Source organism: Oreochromis niloticus, linkage group LG20 (assembly GCF_001858045.2).
Source record: "Oreochromis niloticus isolate F11D_XX linkage group LG20, O_niloticus_UMD_NMBU, whole genome shotgun sequence".
Taxonomy (NCBI): domain Eukaryota; kingdom Metazoa; phylum Chordata; class Actinopteri; order Cichliformes; family Cichlidae; genus Oreochromis; species Oreochromis niloticus.
Window position 1 is genome coordinate 12517034 of NC_031984.2, and position 21198 is coordinate 12538231.

A 21198-nucleotide genomic window follows, 5' to 3' on the forward strand; every position below is an offset into this window, starting at 1 on the left:
TTATTAGGAACAAATAGCTAAAACAAATGCAGTCTTATGCAACAGTCCTGCAATAAATGCTACCTTACTGGAGGTTAGAATGTTGAGTTTATATTAAAACTGTTTTAGGGAGGGTCTGATTCAACTGGTTGTGTCAGTTTGTGGCGACGGTACCTCCAAAACGCTTCTACATAATTTTATACACCCCGGCTAAATGACAAGCACAACTTTAGTGAAATACAGTTTACCCGCACCACAAACAAGTTACATTCTCCACAATGATATTCCACTTGAATCCACAGCTTTTTAAAACAGTTTCAACAGAAACCCCATAAAGTGCTGCAAGGAAGTCTTTGCAAGAATTTTAGCTTGATGTACTAAATAAGCTGGTTAACTGAGTGTATATACAATAGCAGAGGTGCATTTCGAGTGAACCAAAAGACCTCCCATCCTATCAAAAATTTTTAGAAACTCTATAAAAACCTTGAGTGTGTCATATGTGTATCTGAAACTCAGTAGTAGGAGGGTTTAAAAAATAAATAAAACTTTAGCTACTGAGAACCCAAATTATGCATCATGATCGATCAATGTGAGTATTTTCATTCCATTTTTGACTCTTTTTTTTTTTTTTTTTTTTTAGTGATAACATTTATTAACAAAAGAGAAAAAAAAACTCAATTAATACTTTCAGGATTAAAAAAGTGTAAACTTTCACAAAATATAAAACGGACACATTCGAACCATAAATTATAAACATGTAGTCATGCATTTTGTTCACAGGGCTGCATACTGTTAAGTCTTACATTTTTATCTTACAAATAAAATAAAGTTAGATATTTCTCATGTGGTATGTCATGGATATTTACATTTATTATTCATTAGTATTTAATGCATTAGTGTGTGGAGTACCATGGAGGATGCTCCCAGAGTGAAGGTTAGAGTGTTTAAAGGACTAAGAGTGTGGTATCTTCTTGTGCGTGCGTGTGCATCTGTGGAAGGGTTTTTGCAAACTGGAACTATCCTGCCTGAAAGAAAACAAATATCAAACCCTACTGAACCTAAATGACATTTATCTGATGTCACAAGCTGCCAAAATATCTGAAGTCAGGATATGACAAATGTCCTATGTCATCTGGTGCAGGTTTGCCAGCCAACAAACTTATGAGACACCATAAGTCAACTTGTCATAGTCTGAGTGGTGTAGTAGGTGTGATCCCTCATGACAACAGTAATGTACTGCACTGACAGACCGGTGTACGCCTGTGATGGTTGCTCACTGTAGAGTAGCTGGATCTTTCCTAGTGTCCAGTGATCTATGGAGGTCCTGTATGGGGAGCCTGTGGAGACCCCTGATAAGGTTGAGATGGCGGCGCCCACGCTCCGGCACTGGGAGGACGGCTGAGCTCGCCACTACCCGACTGATCCAGCTCAGCACTGTCGCAGTCAGAATCATCGCACAAGGCTCGACTCTAAAAAGAGAGCAGGAAGAGGAAAAAAGTGTGCGATACATGACCAGCAGCAGACATGAGCATAAACCTAATTTCAATGTCAACGATCCAAAAATGTAAGCGTGAAATAAAGGATGGGAACCCGGAATTTGTAGTGTAATTTTAGCAGTGGTGGGAGACCCTGTAGTTAGACAGTTTCATTTTGTGTGTTTGTTTTATTTAACGAGATCATTATGATGAAAAAGTTGATTGCACATTTAGTGCTAAGTGATGAGACTGGTTGCCTCGCTTTCACTGCCTGCTACTAGGTGTGACATTTTCCTGCAAAATGAAAGCTTGATTGAAGAACTAAAGGAGAAAGAGGATGGTACTTTGTTTGTATGTGAAATGGTTGACACTTAAATAACCTGAACAGGCATAAAATATCAACCACACAATTGAAAAGAGACAAACAAGGCCAAGAAGAATGAAGTGAAAGTAAAACAATTAGACCCTTCCAAGGATGAGATTTAGTTGTTGCCACTAACACAAGTAGGTGTTTTAAAATGCATCCATTCATCCATCAAGGTATTCAACTGCAACTTTAAATAAAATGATCAATGGTGAAAAGTAAAAATAACTGTATTACATGGCAAGATATCATTGGTGTAGCTGGGTAAAGTGAGAGTTTCTCTTCATCTGATACAATCTGACAGTTGGGTTCATTTTTTTTTCAACAGCTCTATCCTCAAGGTCACCAGATTAAACTGAAGGTTCATAACATAATTAAAGGGAATCTATAATGCTCATTTCTGGTTCTTGTCTCTATTAGAAGGGCTTTGAATTAACTCCCTTTTCCCTCACCTTCTAACTTTTGTTTGGCAGTCTGTATTGCGCAACAAGTAAAATATAACCCTGAACCGTATCAGGGTAGTCTAACATGAAATAAAATAAAATGCATATAGTCAAGTACAGGTTTTGAGTTGTACTTTTCACCAGTGGCTACACTCGTCTAAGGAGAAGACCAAAGCTGACACATGAGGTCCTCTGTGCAGCTTCTTTACCTCATTAGGATTCTGCCCGGCATCCAGCTGAGCCTTGGCCTGGCCCAGAGCTCCGTCTCTCTCCGACAGGCCATCAGAAGCCTGGGCAGGGTCGGTGTTGTCCACAGGGATTTCCGACCCCTGAGAGAGGAGGTCGTCGCTGCGGTCATCCAACCTGTCGTCGGTGTTAGTGCTGACAACATCGGGAGTACCGCTGTGAGAGTGGTCAGTTGTGTGGCCCTCTTCACCGTCCGATACAGACAGATTTTCTGAACTGAATGTAGACACCGACTGGCACTTGGTAATGCTGGTCGGGCGTCTGGAGCGATTAAGAAGGAACAAAACAAAAACAAAAAAAAAGAATCTCTGATTCTGGTAAAGATTGACATAAATTTGCTCTCTGAATAAAACGGCAACTTGTTAAAGAGGGAAGATCGCTGGAGGGAATTTTCAAGTAATGAAGGACAGTTACTCACCGTCTCCGTGGTAACTCAACCTCACTGTCAACTTCACCCTCCTCCTCTTCTGATGACACTCCACGCCTCTGTAGTCAGAAACATGAAAAATGCAGAAGTGAAAACAATCACCAAGGGGACAGTGAGGAATAAGGAGAGGTATCCTGCACCGTACCTGTTTGCGTGTGATAGCTGCCCTGTACAGAATGGCTGAAGGTGTGAGGTGCTGACTCCCGATTCCACCTGATGCTCCCCGGGGCAGCCTCACAACACCTGCTCCCTCCTCTTTATCTTCCCCGTCGTGAGGAAGGCGTGGAGATCCCAGAGAGCCCCGTCCTGCTGCCGCCCCCCTCCCACACGGTGAGTCCGGGCTGCTGGAGAACGGGAACGATGCGGCATCCTCGCTGGGAGTGTCACTGCGTGGGGGGGTTTCTGTGAGATCGTCCAGACCGGCCGCCCCTCCCTCTGACCCCCTAAACCGGCAGAGGCACTAAGGCTCCCTCCTCTCTCCAGCCCACCCACAGAGGGCTCCCCTTTTCCTTGGCTGTCTGCCTCTAGCGTGGTGCAGATGAGGTCAGGGCTGGAGGAGGATAGCTGCCTCTGCTGCTGCTCGTGACTGAGGCCCCGCAGGGCTGCGGAAGGCTCCAGGAGCTGCTTCGAGGTGTTAGTGGTAGAACTGTTAACTTGGGCAGTTGTGTCCCGGTTAGGGGAGGATTGATTGGCTTTAAGTCCAGCCAGGTCCCCACTGCTGCCCTTACCGGGCTTACGATGGCGGGTCTTTACCCTCCGAGACCGGCTGGGAGAAGTGGAGCTCCTGTTAGGGCAGGCTGGAATAGTGACTTGCATTACGGAGGAGTCCATTTTGGGAATGATTACCTCAGACTTAAGAATGTCTGGCCTGAAAGAGTGGGAAGGATTAGTCAACAACTACAATCCACAAGGCTGATGAATATTCACTGATTTATTTCAGTTTCACCCAATAAAATGAAATCTCACACCTCTTTCCCGAGGGAAGTTTTTGTGGGACGTTTCTCTTCTTGATGAGTTTGTCCATGGAATTTGAGGAGCTGCTCTGTCTGGAACTATGGTGCTTGAACAAGCCTGGATACTTCTTATCCAAAGACTGTTCTCTCCTAGGAAGAAAATGCCACCAAAGTGTAAATGCACTAAGGCTTATTTGTAAATGGTGCTTGCATTTCTAGAACATATAACTGTGGTTTCATGAATGTATTTGCACCTCTGCAACTCTTTCTCTTTCAGCTCCAGCTGCAGCATGACAGCACTGAGCTCCATGTAAAGGTTGTTAGCCCTCTCCAGTTTTCTCTCATAATGCTCACGAATGTCCAGAGCATGCCTGAGAAGAAAAGAAGCTGCTGATGTCACTGTGCATCCGCATGAGAGAATCTAAAAGCTCTACAATAGACATGAACGCAAGGCACTTATTTCGTCCACAGGGGCAGACTAAGGACTGACAGCAAGAAATAGGACAGTGGGGAAGCGGCCTCTTGCATGTCAGCTAACATAGTAAAATATCAGTATCTTCTGCCTGCTAATTGTAAAGCCTTGATTTTGCATGAAAGTATTTTAACAGTAAAAAGCAAACCTGAGCTCCTCTCGGCGTCGGTTGATCAGCTCCTCATCGAGTCGGTGGAGACAAGTGCCATCAGATTTAATCTTCTCAAAGTGCTGCTTCACCTCTTCCCTCCATTCAGCCTGATGAGAGTACATTTCTGTTAACCAGCTCTGTCTCCTCAGAGGTGACTTCAAAAATCAGGTCTCTTTTGTACATTTAATGTCTGATTGCTTTGCAAGCACGTGTAGTTGTGTCCCTTTGTCTACGCCAATGCAGATGGGCTACAAATTAAAAGAAAAATCCAAACCCTTGATGCCTACAGCGGGGATCGATGGTTCTGCTATGCTATGCATGGGCATTTTGGTGGCATGGCGAAACATTTATATCATGACAGACGTGGTCTCTTACAGCATCACAATGAGGGGCTACCAGTGTGGTTGACAAGCCTCACCAACCACCATCATCAAAACACCGAATGAGAGAATATCTTTGGCAGAATAGTGTTCTATCAGTCTAAAACAGTTCAAGAGACTTGGAGACAGACACTCTGCTTTTAAAAGGATTAAAACTTTCTTTTTTTGATAAAGCTTATAGTTAAGACTTGATTATGTGACCCTGAACAGTTTCCTTAGTTAACACCTCTATAGATTTAAGCTGCTGGGGGCTTCCCATGATCCATTTCTTTTCACATCACTCTCCTCTTTTCCCTCATGATGTGTTTATAATCTGCTACTGCATGTTACCAACCATTGTCGATAATTTCTCCCACAGTTTGTGATTCATCTTCGGTCTCTTTCTATTCCCTCTTTTTTTCTGTTCTCTTTACCTTCACTCAACAAACTGGCCAAGGTAGATGATTTCCCCTCACTGTGCCTGGTTCTGTCCGAGGTCTCTTCCTGTCAAAAGGGAGTTCTTCCTTCCCACCGTCACAAGTGCTTGGTCATAGGGTTGTTGAGAGTTTCTCTCTAATACTGTAGCATCTTTAACTTACAACATCAAGCACTTTGAGGAGACTGTTGTTGTGTAGTGGCACTATATAAATACAACTGAATTGAATTAAACTGAGAATCAATGTTAAGATGCATTAAAGCAGTTCTGGTGGATTATAATGGCTCACCACCTTACTAAGGCACTTTATATTAGTTTTTCATTTAACTGCTCACACCTCTGTATATATGCGTATCTTAAAATGTAATTCATTTTTTTAAAGTCCTTCCATTCAGCTGAAAAATACCTGAGACTTGAAGTATGTTTCTTGAGGAGTCGACAGTACATCAGCTGACGCTATATCCAGATGAAGAAGGATCTGGCGGAAAGAAGGTCTATTTCTGGGCTTACAGTTCCTGCAAATCCAAGATGGGAAAACACAGCTGTGCACATTTACAATGCACTGTAAAATCAATAAAATCCTTAAACCACAGACTTACAGCTCCCTGTACAACTACTTTCAACCCTCGCCTCTACTACTCTCGTCTGCTCATCTGTCCTCTCCTCCCTGCTGTGCTCTTTTTTTTTTTCCTTTTTCATTCCAACTGCCCATTTCCAGACGCTGCTCACCAGCACTGTCTGAGGAGGATCTTGAAGCCATCTGGACAGCTCTCCGGTATGGGCAGCTGAAGGCTGTTGTTTCCCACACCCCAGATGATTGCAGATGAGTCGACATCTTTATAAGGGATCTCTCCTGTAAGCATTTCCCAGAGCACCACTCCAAAGGACCTTTAAGAGAAGTTAAGCTTTATTTATTCAAGAAATCTCACTGAGGTCAAAATATCTTAAAGAAAAGAGAAAATGCATGCATAAGAATCACAACAAGGCATTTTAAACAAGCTTCGAACATATCTCAACTATTAATTCACAATACCAGCAAGCTATCTGCACATTTTCTTTAGTGTAGTATTTTAAAGATAATTGTTAAATCAATGTAATCGATGAAGAGGCACAACTTTTTATAGCCTATAGGAAAAAAAAGTGTGAATGTTAACCAGACTTACCAGATGTCCACCTTTTCTGACACCGGCTCATTCCGAATAACTTCAGGAGCCATCCAGGCTACAGTGCCGGCAAACGACATCTTGGTGCTCTTGTCACTGAGCTCCTTTGAAGTCCCAAAGTCAGAGATCTTCACCAAGTCATCATGTGTGATCAGCATGCTGGAAAGGTGAGATTACATAATAAACAATTGAAGCTCTAGTATCAAAGAAACTGTCAGTACACCAGCTGTGCTTCTGAGTCTTACTTGGGGGACTTGAGGTCTCTGTGGATGATTTTGTGGAGGTGTAGGTAGTTCATGCCACCTGCAATGCCCATGGACCAGTCAACCAGGAGGGAAGGTGTGATTTTACGGCCTGCCCTCAGCACCTCATACAGCTGCCCTTGAGCACAGTATTCCATCAAGATACAGTAACAGGGAGCCTGGGTGCATACACCCCTGAAAGGGAAGTGCAATCAGAGTTAAATAACTGGGAGATATATATCCTAATAGATATATTAAAAAAAAAGATGTAGCTTCCTCACTTGAAAGTAATAATGTTGGGATGCTTGAGTTTGCGGAGATGTTTGATCTCAGTCTCTTTGATGTCCCGCACTTTCTTCACAGCCACCTCTTCTCCGTGGAACTTGCCAAGGAAGACGGCCCCCTGTGCACCACTGCCCACCCACTGCAGGTCAGAGATTTCCTCAAATGGAACCTCCCAGGACTCTAAACTCAGACCAACGAGTAAACAGAAAGTTATACACAATACCAAAGACACTGCAGCAGATGATTTCCACCATCAGAGTAATTACTTAATTTACATCCATCACGCACTGCAAAGCAACTTACTGTCAGCTTGGACAGAGAGATTGTTTTGTTTTTCTTTTGGGTTTTGGGTTTGCTTGTTTTTTTGTTTTTGTTTTTGTTTTTGTTTTTTTTTGGGGGGGGGGGGGGGGGGCATCCATGCTACACATTTGAATGCACTGGCAGGACACAGTTACATCATACAAAGTGCCTGCTATGGTCAAACAAGTGGGATATTGACAACATATCCACTAGGCCATTGCATTTGTATCCAGAGATAAGGAGAAAAATAGGGGGGAAAGCAACAATCCACTTGTAGTCTAATCTGCCTGTCATCCGTCACGCTGACTTTACTTAAACGACTGTGAAAGCACGGTCACTAAAGATGGACGAGCTTGGCAGAATAAAAGAGACAGCCGGATCAATTCTTCATGAGGTCCACTGAAGTGTTGAGATCTCTTGAGAGCTGCAGCAGCAGCAGTGGAGCCAGATGCACATGATGCTCCCACCTGACCAGCTGTGAGATCTCAGTTTAGCTGATGACTGTGGGTGAGCCTGGCTGACAGACTCGAGCACACAGTCGTACTGCCAGCAGGACAAAGTGGCAGTCAGGGAGCGCAGGAAATAATGGAGTTCTGGGTTTGCAAAATACCAAAGTACATTTACTCAAGTGCTGTTCTTAAGTACAGTTTGAGGTACTCATGCTTGAGTATTTCTATTTTCTGCCACTTTACCCTTTCGCTCCACTACATTTCCCAGGCTAAAATATATTATTTTTTCCTGCACCACATTTATCTAACAACAGCCATAGTTACTGTTAAGAACACCGAAACATATGAAACATATGAAACATATGAAAAGGCTGTGTAATCCACTGTTTAAGTGTAACACGGCAACTACCAACCTGTTTGTCTCATCATGTTTTATTAAAGCAGATGAGGCCCAGGACAAATTATCCAATATTTTACAAGAAAATAAAAAGTAAGAAGCAAAATTAATACCAATAACAGCTCTCATTCTGGTGGTTCATTCCTTCCACCACTGTCAAGTTGAGGCTTAAACTATTCATTTTCTGTGGTGAATCTCCATGTTTTACATACATAGCGGAAGAACAGAGAGCATAGACACAGTGGCGCCTTATCTGCACATACCTTCGTGATTATGTTTGTGTTCAGTGGAGTAGGCCTTTCCAATCATGGTCCAGACTGGTTTCAGGCAGCCAAACAGTCCCTCCAAAAAACCTCCACTTCCTGATTGTAGGCGAATGTTCTCCGACTGGCTCCGAACAGCGCCAGCCTCCGGACTGTGGCCCGCCTCGGCCCCGCCGCCACACTGGCAGGCCTCATGTTCATGTAGTTTTAGCACGCTGTTGTCAAAGTGGGCTGAGGGTCCATCACTGGGAGTGGGGCTGCTTCCGCCGGGCACTCCCTGTCCGCCGGTGTCAATGGACAATACGTTACGAAGGACACACTGTGTGGGGGTCAGGTCAGTTTCAGGGGTGCAGGCAGGGGTGTCTCCATCGAGTCTTCGATAGGGAGGTTCTGAGATGGGGGTACTGAAGCCTGACAGGGAGGGGGAAGGGGCACGGGGCTCATGGATACAGGTCCCACTCATCAGGGGTTTCCCCAACACAGCAGGTCAGGGTGGATGGAGGATGGACAGATGAGAAGAAAGCCTGGAGGAGAAGATTTGTGATAAGAAGTGAATTAGAACAAATGTTGATGTATAGGTTCGTTTCAGCACTGGACAGCTCCAGACTTAAACCATATACTGGCATTATGAAGCTGTTCAGCGCTGAATTAATGGCTAACTTGGCACCCTGCTTCCATTACAAGCGATACAAAACACCAAAACAGAGGGAGTCGTGTTGTGAGTTGGGCAGCGAGCCAGTCTCCCAGTCTATCCACAGCCACTCCAGTCCCACAACTAAATTCTGTCTGAATCATGAAGTAGAGCCTCATCTCTGTGTCTGTGAATGAGAAAACCAGCCGGCCCAGTGGAGCCATCACCCAGAGTGGAAACTGGCTTTATGAATGAATCGACCACAGGCGGTTGTACAGTCCACAGCCATGACTGTCACCTGTGCTTTAATTGTTCCTCTGAGCAGCACCAGGGTCTGACAGTATGCAAGCGAAGCAGCTGGTATATGCTGCCCATTATTTGCCGAGTGAAGAAGAGCATTGTGTGTGATGAAGAATATGACGAATTGCATAACCACCTCCGCGTGTGCATGTGTACGTACGTCCGTGCGTGCATGCATGTGTATGTTAAAGAGCGAGAGAGGGGGAGAGAGTGGGAGCCAGAGAGAGGAACCACATGTACCCAATTCATGTATCCTACACCAGCTCCGTGTCTTGTACTGCACCACTGCACAAGAAGAGCCACGGCGGCTGGGCGAAATGAGAGCGTAAAAGACGGGCAATAAACAACCACCAGGCCTGTGCGAAGGAGTAGTGCACACACACACACACACGCACACACACACGCAGGAAGATCAATCTTTAAATAACCAAGGATGTGATGATGACACTCAGCAGCATCATAGCCGACGTGCATGAATAGCAAGCCCGATGCCTACTATGCTCCATGCCAAGTCAAACTGCCGCAGTACATGTACATTTACTCAGCGCTGGTACCAACGCGAGTATTTCGTAATGTGAGCTTTCTCTTTGCACAAATATGATTTTGTAGCATTCATCGACGATGATTCGCTTCTTGGCAGCATCACTTCAGTGGTGCAGTGTGAGCGGCATGAACGCTACCCCACCAAGCAACGGATTCCTGCCTAAACGTACCTGATATCACATTTATTCAGCATTTAACCGGGTAGTATGACATTCCCATACCTTTCTGCCTGGTTGATGTCGCGTTGTCAAGTGAAGGGGTGGGCTCGGCTTTCTATTTGCCGGCGATAATGAGCAGATCGTTGTTGTTTTTTTCGGTCCGGGGTGTCTCTAGTATTTCCAGCGCCGATATCCACGAGTTTCACGTTACTGGGATAGATCCCAGCGGGTAAATTGTGTTATCAATAACCGGGGACCCATGCAACGTGAGGCGCGCTGGGTTTTTTGGGGGGGAGGGAGCTGTCTCCTTCCCAGTGCTGAATTGACGTCACGGAAATGCGTGTTACGCCGCAAGGGGGCGCTGCCACCTCCTCCCTCTGCAAACACATAGACACCAATGGAACTAAGTGCAGTTTTTATCTATCGTTCCCAAAATATATAATTATGCACGCACGCCATTCACTGATTTCTGTGCTTGAGTTTGAACCGGAAGAAGGTCCTGTATGAGCAGCATTGAGCCAGGCTGCTGCTGCTGATGTGTCTTTGAGCAAGACACTCAGTCCAGGAACTCTGGATTGCCCCAGACCGTACGCCCTGCCCTCCCTGATTTATTTATTGTTTTGTTTTGGTTCATAAACTGTGCATCTGTTTGGTGAAAACCTCTCCTGACAAACTATATGAGTCCTGCATTTTAGCTATCCCCAGAGCTGTCAAACTCGCGGCCCGAGGGTCATATTTGGCCCACCAAACGGCGTAATTCGGCCCACTGGATGGCGCAAAGTGTTAACATTGATTAATTACTCTAGTGTTTTTAATTAAATGTGCTATTATTATTATTATTATTATTATTATTATTATTATTACAGGAGTGAAAATGTCTGGAAAAAACTGCGTGTGAATGCTTGGTGCCTTTTCCTTGTGATCAGTACACTGCAATGCACATGCAGTTACAGTAGATTAAATAAATGTGGAAAAAAGAACAGAGATACTGTTGAATTTTACTTTGCCTAAAGAACTTTGGGCATTTTATATATTTTGTAAGTGAATTATTTAATAAATTAGAAAAATACCTTAGCAAGAAGTACTACCTTCTGTTCTCTGGCATTTTTTATGATGAGTGGATTGAGGAGTGTCTTTCACTTGAGTTTATGCTTGTTTATTTTGTTGTTTGTTTTTGTTTTGTAATATCTATATAGGCTCCATGGCTCAGGTAAACGCCTTGAAATGATACTTCTTTATATATATATACATTTTTGTTAAGATCAAATAGTGAATTTGACACTCCTGATCTAAATAAATTGTACTTGTTTGCCTGTGTGTAGTTCAAGTGTCGCTTTCTGTCCTGAAGAGGGCAGTGCGACATTTTTTTCCAGTTTGTGCACTGCAGGAAAAGTTGTACTGTTTGTCCCTCCGTGTTGCCGTAGCTAACGCGGCGGGATTGACTTGAAGGAGCGTCACAACAAACTAGCATGTACTTTGACTTTGTTTTTGAAACAACGAATGAGAATTGACAGCACTATACAAAACACACTACGAGGTAAGGACCACTAAATACAAACGAGGCTCTTGCCAAAGCATTATAAGATTACAAAGTAGTTGACTTACTTCAGCGGGTGATGTTAGCTAGCTTCCCACGCTCTAAAAGCTACAGCGTCCACTACTTCTGTGTCTGCCTTTACCTGATGAATCCACTGTGTGTTTGCAGGGTCCGGTGGAATAATTTCTCCTGTAGAAGATGTGCTCTCTGGCTCTTTTTCCCCCTCCGTTGCCCTACGGACAGACCACTGTGTGCGAGTCCAACAACGAGCTGCTGTCGGGGAGCAGCACTGAAGACCAGCTGAAGCAGGTCAAACCTACTCAAACCCTACAGACTTATCAGTCTCAGCTAAGACAGACAGTCATGTTTCCAGTGGGGTAACCTATTAAGCGTCGTTTTGTAGTCTTAATTATTATTTGTTTTTTGTAATTTCGTTTTCAATGCAGTTTAGTTTGTTAGTTTTACGGCTGGATTTGCCCATTTCAATTAATGGTAAATATTTAAGAGTTAGGGTTTTTTTTTTATTTGGTTAAGCATTACTGTTTAGAATTTTACCATATAACTTATGACATTCAAGATTTAAGACGTTCAAGACAGACTGATTCCTTGTCAGTTAATGTCAGTCTTAAATCGTTTTCTTTTTCCCAAGTAGATTTTACTCTAATTTTGTTTAGTTCATTATAATAAACCTTAGTATTGGTGCTCCCTGAAGCTGGAAGGAAGTAGAGGTAGTGAAAGTTTAAATACCTGGTAAAGCAATAGGAAGTGCACAAATGAGGTGACGTGCAGGCCTGGTGGAGTGGGTGGAAATGAGTGTTAGGGCTGATTTGTGATTGAAGGAGCAGCAAGAGTGAAATGGAAGAATTACGAGATGGTAGTGAGAGCTGTTGTGATGTATAGTTTGGAGATGGAAAAGAATAAAGAAGAATTCTTTTCCATGAAATAAAGTGTTTAACAGCATTTTAGCTCAGGCTTGTGGGGTTGTTGTGTGGGTTAATTGTGTTTTTGTTGTTATTCATTCTCCTTTTGAACCACAGGAGTGTACTATCACCCAGGTTTTCTTTGTGTTATTAAGCAGTGTAAAATCAATGGTTATCAGCTTTCTCTTAATTCCGACTTTCTGTATCTGTTCTGTGTGTACTCACAAAAAGGAGTGTTTGCTTCATTTCAGTCTTCTTCAAAATATACAATTTAAGTGCCCCATACTTCAGAGGCATCAGATGTAAAGAGAAATGGAAATCTATAAAAACAATATAATAACAAAGCAAACACAGGTGGTGCAAATAAGGCAAGAGAGCAACTCTGGCTATAATCATTAATCTTATGAATTCATAAGTTAATATATAAATTTAGCTTCTCTGTGCGGCTGTTCACACAAAAGAGCTTTATTGTATTTTAATTAAATTATAATCCCTTCAGTGTGCTCAGCTTTGACACAGTCCCATAGTCTATTAAAGGAGATGTATCAATCACTTGCAGTTTTAGGCAGATCAAAATGAAATTAATTTTCCTGATTTAGGTTTCTTAGCGATAACTAACCTGCAAACACATTTATTAATTTATTAATTTATTTTTTAATCTTCAACTCAATGCATGCAGTGCAATGCAAACAATTTGGACTGCCTTACTGACAGACTTTATCTAGCAGTATAACCAAAGTAAGCTACACTCAACAAGTTACATGTATGTGCAGAAGGGATGTGAATTAACCGATATACAACGGCTACTGCCATCAGGATGTCTCATTCACATTAATATCCATCAAGGCGGCTGATTTAGCAAATACTGATATTTAGATAATACGGTAGTGCATCTGTTGTGATTTTCTATGGTCTTGTTGACAAAAATCCATAAATATAATCCTGAAAAATTTCTTAAGTGAATGCATCTCCAATCCAATTTTATTTCTAGAGCATTTTTTAAAAAAACAAACAAAAAAAAAACAATGTTGAATGAAGTGTTTCCAGTTAAAATACCAAAATAAAATACAAAAAGACATTAAAGAAAAAAGAAAAGTAAAACATGGAAAAATAGAAATAGATTTAAAAAGTAGTTAAAAACGGACTAGAAGCTAATTCTGGTATTAATCTTGAAATGCCGCAGAGAAAAGGTTTTTAAATGTGATTTAAAAACCTCACTTTTTGGGGTCAGGCTAATATAGAGAGGCAGCTCATTCCTAAAGGTCCATTATGTTGTCTGTATTTTCTGCAGGACTTTAGTCCTCCTAGTCTGTCTTTCCCTCGAGAGTCTCTGAAACTTCACAGCCGCACAGAAAACAGCAGCAAGGCAGCTTTCCTGGACCACTCGGAAACCCTGTGGATGAGGAGTGCAGCAGCATGGTACGTAGCCAACATATAGACCACCTGATAACGAAGCCGTGCAATCATTTACCAGCTGTTTAAGTACACCTGTGTTAAATGTAAACTTATATATAAACTTAAAGCCTAACAATCCTGCAATCAATTGCACCTTCATAAAGGTTGTACTTTTCAAGTTCTGTTGAAAGTGTGTTGCCTTTGTAGCCCTGCTAAACTGCTGCCAATACCGTTTCTTTTTTTTAGTGTATGCTCATGGCAAAATAAAATAAAAAATCACCACTCAGTATATTGCTGTACAGCTCATTTAAAATGAAAACATTAGCATGCAAATATATCTTGTAGTTCAGCGTTCCCCAACCCCCGGGTCACGGACCAGTACCTGTCCATGAGTCGTTTGGTACCGGGCCGTGAGAGTTGAGGCTCGGGTGTGAAATTTATGTTTTTGAGGGGTTTTATCGTTAACTCAGTTTCCCTGGGTCTTTTGTTGTAGTTGTGTGTCTTATTTTGAAAGAAATATTTACATGTTACCATAGCGACCAGAGAGCATTAAAGGGCAGAGAGGAGGATGTTACTCTCAATGTTGTTGGCGCATTTCAGGAGTACGCTGCTAATAAAGTTACACAATTACACAGTGAGTTTGCGTTTATTATAATATTTACAAAATATCACAGTTTTTGTCTTGGTCGTATCATTTTATTTTGTTGTATTTATCCGCGACACCAAAGGCCGGTCCGTGAAAATTTTGTCTGACATTAAACCGGTCCATGTGGCAAAAAAGGTTGGGGACCGCTGTTGTAGTTGAATCGCCACAGCAGCTAAATTTCAGGTCCAAGTTGATCTTTGTGGCACAACTTTAAACCAAAGGGTTTGTGGTGTGATCGCTTTTCTTCTCTGGTTACATGCAGTCGTTTTGATAGCAGTAAGTAAAACCTCAAATAACTCTGAAACGATCAGTACAGCAGCAAGAAATCAGAGCAGCTAAACAAATAGTCCAACCTGATGTCTTCTCCAAGCTTTAGAAACAAGGGGGCTTCCTTAAAAACAACACATGTACTACACAATATACAGGATGTATCAAAAAGAATCATCCGATTTCAGCGTGCTTCAAATCCACAGCCATTCACTGGTGACGATCGAAATATGTATTCTTAGAAAGAGAGGATTTATTTCACATGGTTGCCCATAGGTAACGTAACAGCAGCGGTGACTGCAGTGACTCCAGACATGCAGAAGTATGGGAAGAGTTTGATTATCACATGGATATGTGCCATGTGTCTTTTGCATGCAAAACATTATAATCACCCATGTTTTTTTAAAATTTACCACAAACTTTTATGTCCATTACTTTAAAAAAATATATAGCCTTTTGAATTAGATTTTTTAATTCTTTTTTATTGGCACCCGAAAATATTTCTTGATATTTATTTATTTAACAGATATCCCATTAAAAAAAAGATACATTTATTGGGCAATAATAAAGACTGTAATTCATTCTTCACCTCTCCTTATCAACGCAGCCTGTCATCCTCGGGATGTTTTTAAAACCTTCCTGCTTCAAGGGCAGAGGAAGGATTTCTGTTCGCAGCTGTTCAATTAAATTGCTCTGGACAAAATTCTCAACCAAATTAATTTGGTAGCTTTTAATCACTGTGTTTTTCAGAGTAATCAGTTATGTTTAACCTTTAGCAAACCGCAATCTGCGAACATGCTGTCAGTCAGTTATAAAACAGCCACAAATTAGTAAACAGGACATCTCTACAGCTAAAACAGAAGGCAGCAGCTGCACCTCATAGTGATGCAAATCATCTCAATCTGCCTGAAAAGTTGTACCTTATTTCTTACTTGATACAGAGCAGCTGATAAAAGTGTTTCAGGAACGATTTTATCACATTGTACTGAGTGTATGACAGACAAAGAAAATGTGTTGATCTTGTCCGTGTGTTTCAGGAGGGATGGCGGTTTGACAGGGTTACTGAATGAAATTACCAACTCCCACCCAGAGGGTATGTGATACCCCAAAATCTTATGTTTTGTTTTAGCACATACATCCCTAAACCTGCACACACAGTAATGCGCAAACACGGTGACTCTCCTGTTATCTGCGATCTTGCAGTGCCCAAATGGTTGTCGATGAGTTCTGGTTGTATCCTGGCATTGCTCCAGTGGGTCTCTTCTTTTCACGGCTCCCTGTTTCCTCATCTCACAGTAAGTTCTCTCTGCTCGTTAATTATCTTCCACTTGATTATCAGTCGCTTTTGGGTTCAGATTTAAATGTTTTTATTTAATTATATTTTAATAGTTGAGCAGTGAAGACATGATTGCTGAATTTTCACAAGTGCTGAACTGGTAAGCGCCAACTTGGTGAACTGTTCATTTTTCTCATAGTAAAAGCATTCAGTTATGTTTTTTTTATTGTTTATTAATAATTTTTGTTTAATAAACAAATGTAAAGCTACAAGACCTGGCTGACTCATTCGCTTTTTTATGGTAAATGTGTCATTCTGAAAAAAAACCGATGTAATCTTTATAAATATTTTGAATATTTTCTTCTCTAAAAATGTTAATTCAAATCCTGATATTCAACCTCCTTCTTCTTGTGTTACCAGGTCGGACTGTGTGGTGCGAGCCTTTGCCTGGCATCCACATACAGATAAATTTGCTGTGGCCCTGTTAGATGACTCTATCAAGATCTACAACCCCAAAAGGTACCGAAACTAAGATCTGAGGAAAGCATGCTGCTACCAAAATGCTCCCGCTTTCTTTGCAACTTGCTTTCATTCTTTTGTTTGAGATCAAAGAGTAACACAATCTTCAAATGCATCTAGTGTCAGGTTTATCAGCTTTAAAACCTTTTTACAGCATTAGATCATACTTGTCTTCTGCCAGTTTACAACAGCTCATAGATAAGGTCTCAGGTGGTAAATGAAAGTCTAAACACTTTGTTGTTTCTTGGATTTTTAATATTCTCTCTCTCTTAATATAGATAGATAGATATAGATAGATAGAGCTATAGTTAGATATATATATATATATATATAGAGAGAGAGAGATATAGATGGATAGATACACACACACACACACACACACACACACACACACACACAAAGATGAAAATATTTGTCAATCAAAGCTCTACAGGGAAAAATGAAATCTTAAACTGTGTCAGCCTCATGGAGCCATGTTCAGTTTGTTCTCTGAGTCATTCTGTGAGATTATTCTCATTGCTTTGTCTCCTTTTGTTCTCCCTCAGTGCCACAACTCCCACACTGAAGCACCGACTACAGAGGAACGTTGCAGTAGTGCAGTGGAAGCCGCTGTGTGCGTCTGCCCTCGCAGTCGGGTGTCAGAACTGTTTACTGGTTTGGCATGTGGACCCTTGCTCACTGTCAACCAGGTATGTAAATTCAGGTCATGTACAAAAGATTGAATTCAGCTCTCTTAAAAAATGCCAGAAAAACAGTTTAAGTTTTACATTTAATGCAGTGCTGAATTTTTTGGTAGTTAGCCAGCAAAACATTTGTTGTTGTTTTTTTCCCTACAGCTGTTGGAAGGCACTTATAAAATTAAAAGTGGCATTGTTGTGATATGTTGTGACATAGCAATACTGCTACCTGTAATAGGAGGCTGGCTTATTAAGTACTAAAAGAGTTTTAGTAAAAACTTAAATCACAGATTACTCAGTTGCTTTGTTCTGGCAAAAAAAAAGATTTCAGTAAGATTGAAATGGTGTTTTTGCAGCCATACGTTATAATCTCTATTAGTACATTAAATTAAATCTCTTAAATTACATTTTTGACTTTTAGAGTTTAGGTGTTGCGTTTTTGGACGGAAGACAGTCCATTGTACATTTGCCTTTGTGTGTAGTATTAAAGTTGCCCTTGTTTTTTTAAAGTGTTCATTTATACCTTAAATTAAGCACCTTCACTGTTTCCTTATCGGAGCTGTATTTGCTCTCTAATATACCCCATTACTCTTCCTGTCATCTCGTTTCAGGCCTTCAGCTGGGTGTGCTCATGTTTTGTCTCATCCCGGTCACGCTCCTGTCACTTCCATCGCTTGGTCTCCCAGCGGATCTCTCCTTGTGTCTGCCTCGCCCATGGACACGGCAATGATGGTAACGAGGCTGCAACTTCATCTCTGAACCGCAGACGGTGATTCACAAAATGACTAAAATTCACCTCAAATGCATCTTTCAGGTGTGGGACGTGGCTGCAGAAAGCTGCGTACCACTTCAGCGCGTTGGCGGCGGTGGGGTTACTTTCCTGTCCTGGTCTCCTGATGGTAGCCATGTCCTAGCTTCTACACCTTCAGCCCTGTTCAGGTGCGAAACAAAACTTAAGAGCTCAGAAGTTTTACACATCTCTCATTCGCTGATTCGGAGCTGCTGTAGTACATCTGTCAGATTAGTGTGGACCTGCTGTGTTATAATAGAGGCCTGTTCATCCTTAATGAATATTTATGAGCATGTGGGGGATTAGCGACATATGTTGGAGTTTAGCGTGTGTTAATACAAGATTATAAAAGGACAAAAGCTTTAAAATAAAAAATTTCTTTCCAGGGTTTGGGAGACCAGAATGTGGACCTGTGAGCGCTGGCCGTGTATAAAAGGGCGCTGCCAGGTGAAACATTGTCATCATGTTTGAGGTTTAAATAGGTGACACATTTCTTTAATACAACATGTTTTATAGGCATTATTATCTGTTTTGGTTAGTCTGGTTGTTGGAGTCCAGATGGGAGTCGACTTCTCTTCACTGTGCAGGACGAGGCGGTCATCTATTCTCTGACCTTCACTAACACACCAGGTTACCTTTCGGAGTCTTTACAAAAAATATCCGTGTAGTTTTTTCTTTGAAAAACTGATGGCATTAATGAGAGACTTCTTACAACTTTTGAAACTTGACAGCTTACTTTATGGAGTTTTTAAAAATCTGTTCTTGTTATTCAGCAGCCGTGCCTTCAGGCACATCAAAAGGGCCGCATGCAGCAGTTGTGGTGGCTGACCTGTCAGAGACGACTTTTAGCACACCAGATGGAGACATCATGTAAGAACTCTGGAAAAAAAAAAAAGTGGCTAATTGGCCATCTTTCAGTCTAACTACATGAAAACGAGTACATTGATCTTCCAGAGAGATCGAAAAAGAACAGTGAAAATTAGCACGCAGGAAGAATCCAGCAGGAAAATGGCTGAGCTCAAAACCTTAGTATAGCTTTATATTTTATTTTAAATGTAAAAATAATGCTCATTTACTGCCTTTTTACTTAAGTTCTCACCATAAATGTAGCTCTGTGGTCAGGTACAATTTTTGGTACTTCTTCTGCTACCACAGTTCAATTCTGCAGTATATTAAATTCATGGTGGTATTTATTAATTACCTTTTACATGCAAAACAAGTGATCAGCTTATAAAACATTATCTATTTGTTACAGATTACATTCCTCAGCAGTATTCCAAGGAGTAAAAACACACTACGTACTTTGTTATATGCATCCATAGAAATGATTAGGTGCAACAATGACAAACGGCACTCTCCATAATATATATTTTTTAATAGTTTAAGTACACTGTGTTCCCTCTGTAATGCTCTTTTTACTTAAATACAGCCTCTACATATTTCTCCTGGGAAGTGACCCAAGCAGTTTAATGTTGGTCACCTCATGTCTAATTTGTTTGCCAGTGTTGGTGGAGAGATCCAGTCCTTAGCCTGGGATCCGAGGGGAGAGAGGCTTGCAGTGCTTCTTAAAGGTATCACCTTGCTTCTCTTCACCCTCATGGATTTTTGTCAGCATTTAAGTTTAAGTAACTCATCTCAGCCTTATTTTTTCCTCTCAGGTGATCCACGGGCAGCAGACCGGTCTCCAATCATTGCTGTGTTCAAGACAAGAGTCAGCCCCATCTTTGAGCTTTTGCCGTGGTTTGTATATTTATTCATGTCATACTTGCGTAGCTTTATTACAGCTCACACTAATGTGTTTCTCTGTGAAACTGCTGTACTTCCTGTCTGCATGTGCTTGATATGTTTTTCTTGTTCAGCGGTTTTGTTCAAGGGGAGCCAGGAGCCGAACCGAGACTGATGCAGTTCCACCCGAATTTCCGACACGGAGCTCTGCTCACTGTGGTCAGTCTCAAAATAATAAATTCCTCTTTTAGCTCCTTTATGCTGTTTTTATCCTTTATTATTTAAACTCCACCTTAATCATATCAGCCATAGGGAATCCTAAGGTCCCTGAAAGTCAAAGCATCAAAATCCATTTCCTCAAAAAAAAAATCAAGTTCATTAAAATATAATTTATTGATGCTGGTTATCTGAGTCCAGGTATCTGATGTTACTGTTGATGTTTTCTCTTTGTTCTCAGTGCTGGTCCAGTGGAAGAATTACCCATGTGCCTTTCTATTTCCTGAGTGCCAGCATCCCACGTTTGGGGCTCAGCGGCAGTCCGACGCTGCCTCACGTCCAGGAAAGGCCCGCTGACTTTGCCAATCAGTCTCTCTTTACAGAGTTCATTTCCTGACTGCCCTCCACCCACCATCACATGGTCACTCATCATGTTTTGTTGTGGATTGTTAATAAATATGTTGAAAGTGCTAAACAAACACCCGCTTGCTGCCTTATTTCTCAAATATTTGTTAAAAGTTTTGAGGTTAAAGGTGATCTATGATGCTATGATCTGTGATGTGATCTATGACTTTGTGAAGACAATACTTAAACCTAAGATTTTCAAATTGATGCTGTAGAGGCGTGTATTAAAGATCTCAGACAAGTATAAATCATATGGTCAAGGTCAGATCTTGTCAACACAATAACTCTAGAAAAATGTCACCCAGGATTTTGAAATCGATACCATAGATGAATCTCCTCAAACTCTTTGAACCTCGGTGACCTTGATCTCAAGTTTTCTAAACATCCTGTGAATGTGATGTTCAAGAAAGATTTTCACCTCAGATTTTCTAATTGATTCCACAGGCGCATTTACTAGGAGGCCGATGGGCAGGAGTGGTGGCTGCCAGTATTTTTAATGATGTCACTAAGAGAAGATCTCTTTTCTGTGATCATCTCAGGCTTCAGTCGCACAGGCTTGAAGAGCAGTCATTATGAAATGTATGGCGGTAGCTCGCTAACGCAGGGTGAAATCAGTTGCAAAGAGGTTTCTGTAATGGGCAGCAGAAAATTGAAACACTTTCCAAGTTCAGTGTAAAATAAGAAAATTAGAGTTGTAAAATTTTATAATTGACATTCAGTTGTGCAAATTTCTTGTAATTAAACAGGTCAGGGAACAGTCATCCTTAAAAAGTCTTAAAATGTGTCCTA

General features: G+C 41.5%; 2 protein-coding genes across 3 annotated transcripts; one reads left to right on the forward strand and one right to left on the reverse strand.

The window, feature by feature from the left end:
* Positions 1 to 440: 440 nt before the first annotated feature.
* map3k12 (mitogen-activated protein kinase kinase kinase 12) lies at positions 441 to 10413 on the reverse strand. Its single transcript, XM_025901937.1, is given in 15 exon segments — positions 441 to 1448; positions 2471 to 2768; positions 2926 to 2993; positions 3080 to 3360; positions 3363 to 3802; positions 3903 to 4037; positions 4142 to 4258; positions 4508 to 4617; positions 5712 to 5820; positions 6035 to 6193; positions 6469 to 6627; positions 6714 to 6905; positions 6992 to 7175; positions 8405 to 8928; positions 10100 to 10413. Coding segments are annotated over 14 exon segments (2871 nt in total). The 5' UTR covers positions 8868 to 8928; positions 10100 to 10413; the 3' UTR covers positions 441 to 1292.
* Positions 10414 to 11377: 964 nt separating this feature from the next.
* Positions 11378 to 20483, forward strand: aaas (achalasia, adrenocortical insufficiency, alacrimia). Of its 2 annotated transcripts, none has more exons than XM_005448616.3 (17): positions 11378 to 11573; positions 11742 to 11882; positions 13785 to 13912; positions 15839 to 15894; positions 16005 to 16096; positions 16191 to 16237; positions 16498 to 16596; positions 17142 to 17285; positions 17885 to 18005; positions 18088 to 18212; positions 18450 to 18510; positions 18603 to 18693; positions 18840 to 18933; positions 19567 to 19634; positions 19722 to 19803; positions 19923 to 20007; positions 20246 to 20483. In XM_005448616.3, exons 2-17 carry the CDS (start codon positions 11772 to 11774, stop codon positions 20399 to 20401), a joined length of 1560 nt encoding a protein of 519 aa, XP_005448673.1. In that variant the 5' UTR covers positions 11378 to 11573; positions 11742 to 11771; the 3' UTR covers positions 20402 to 20483. The 2 variants fall into 2 exon arrangements, with proteins under 2 accessions (XP_005448673.1, XP_005448672.1); XM_005448615.3 differs by having other exon boundaries at positions 11379 to 11573; positions 18837 to 18933.
* Positions 20484 to 21198: the final 715 nt, after the last annotated feature.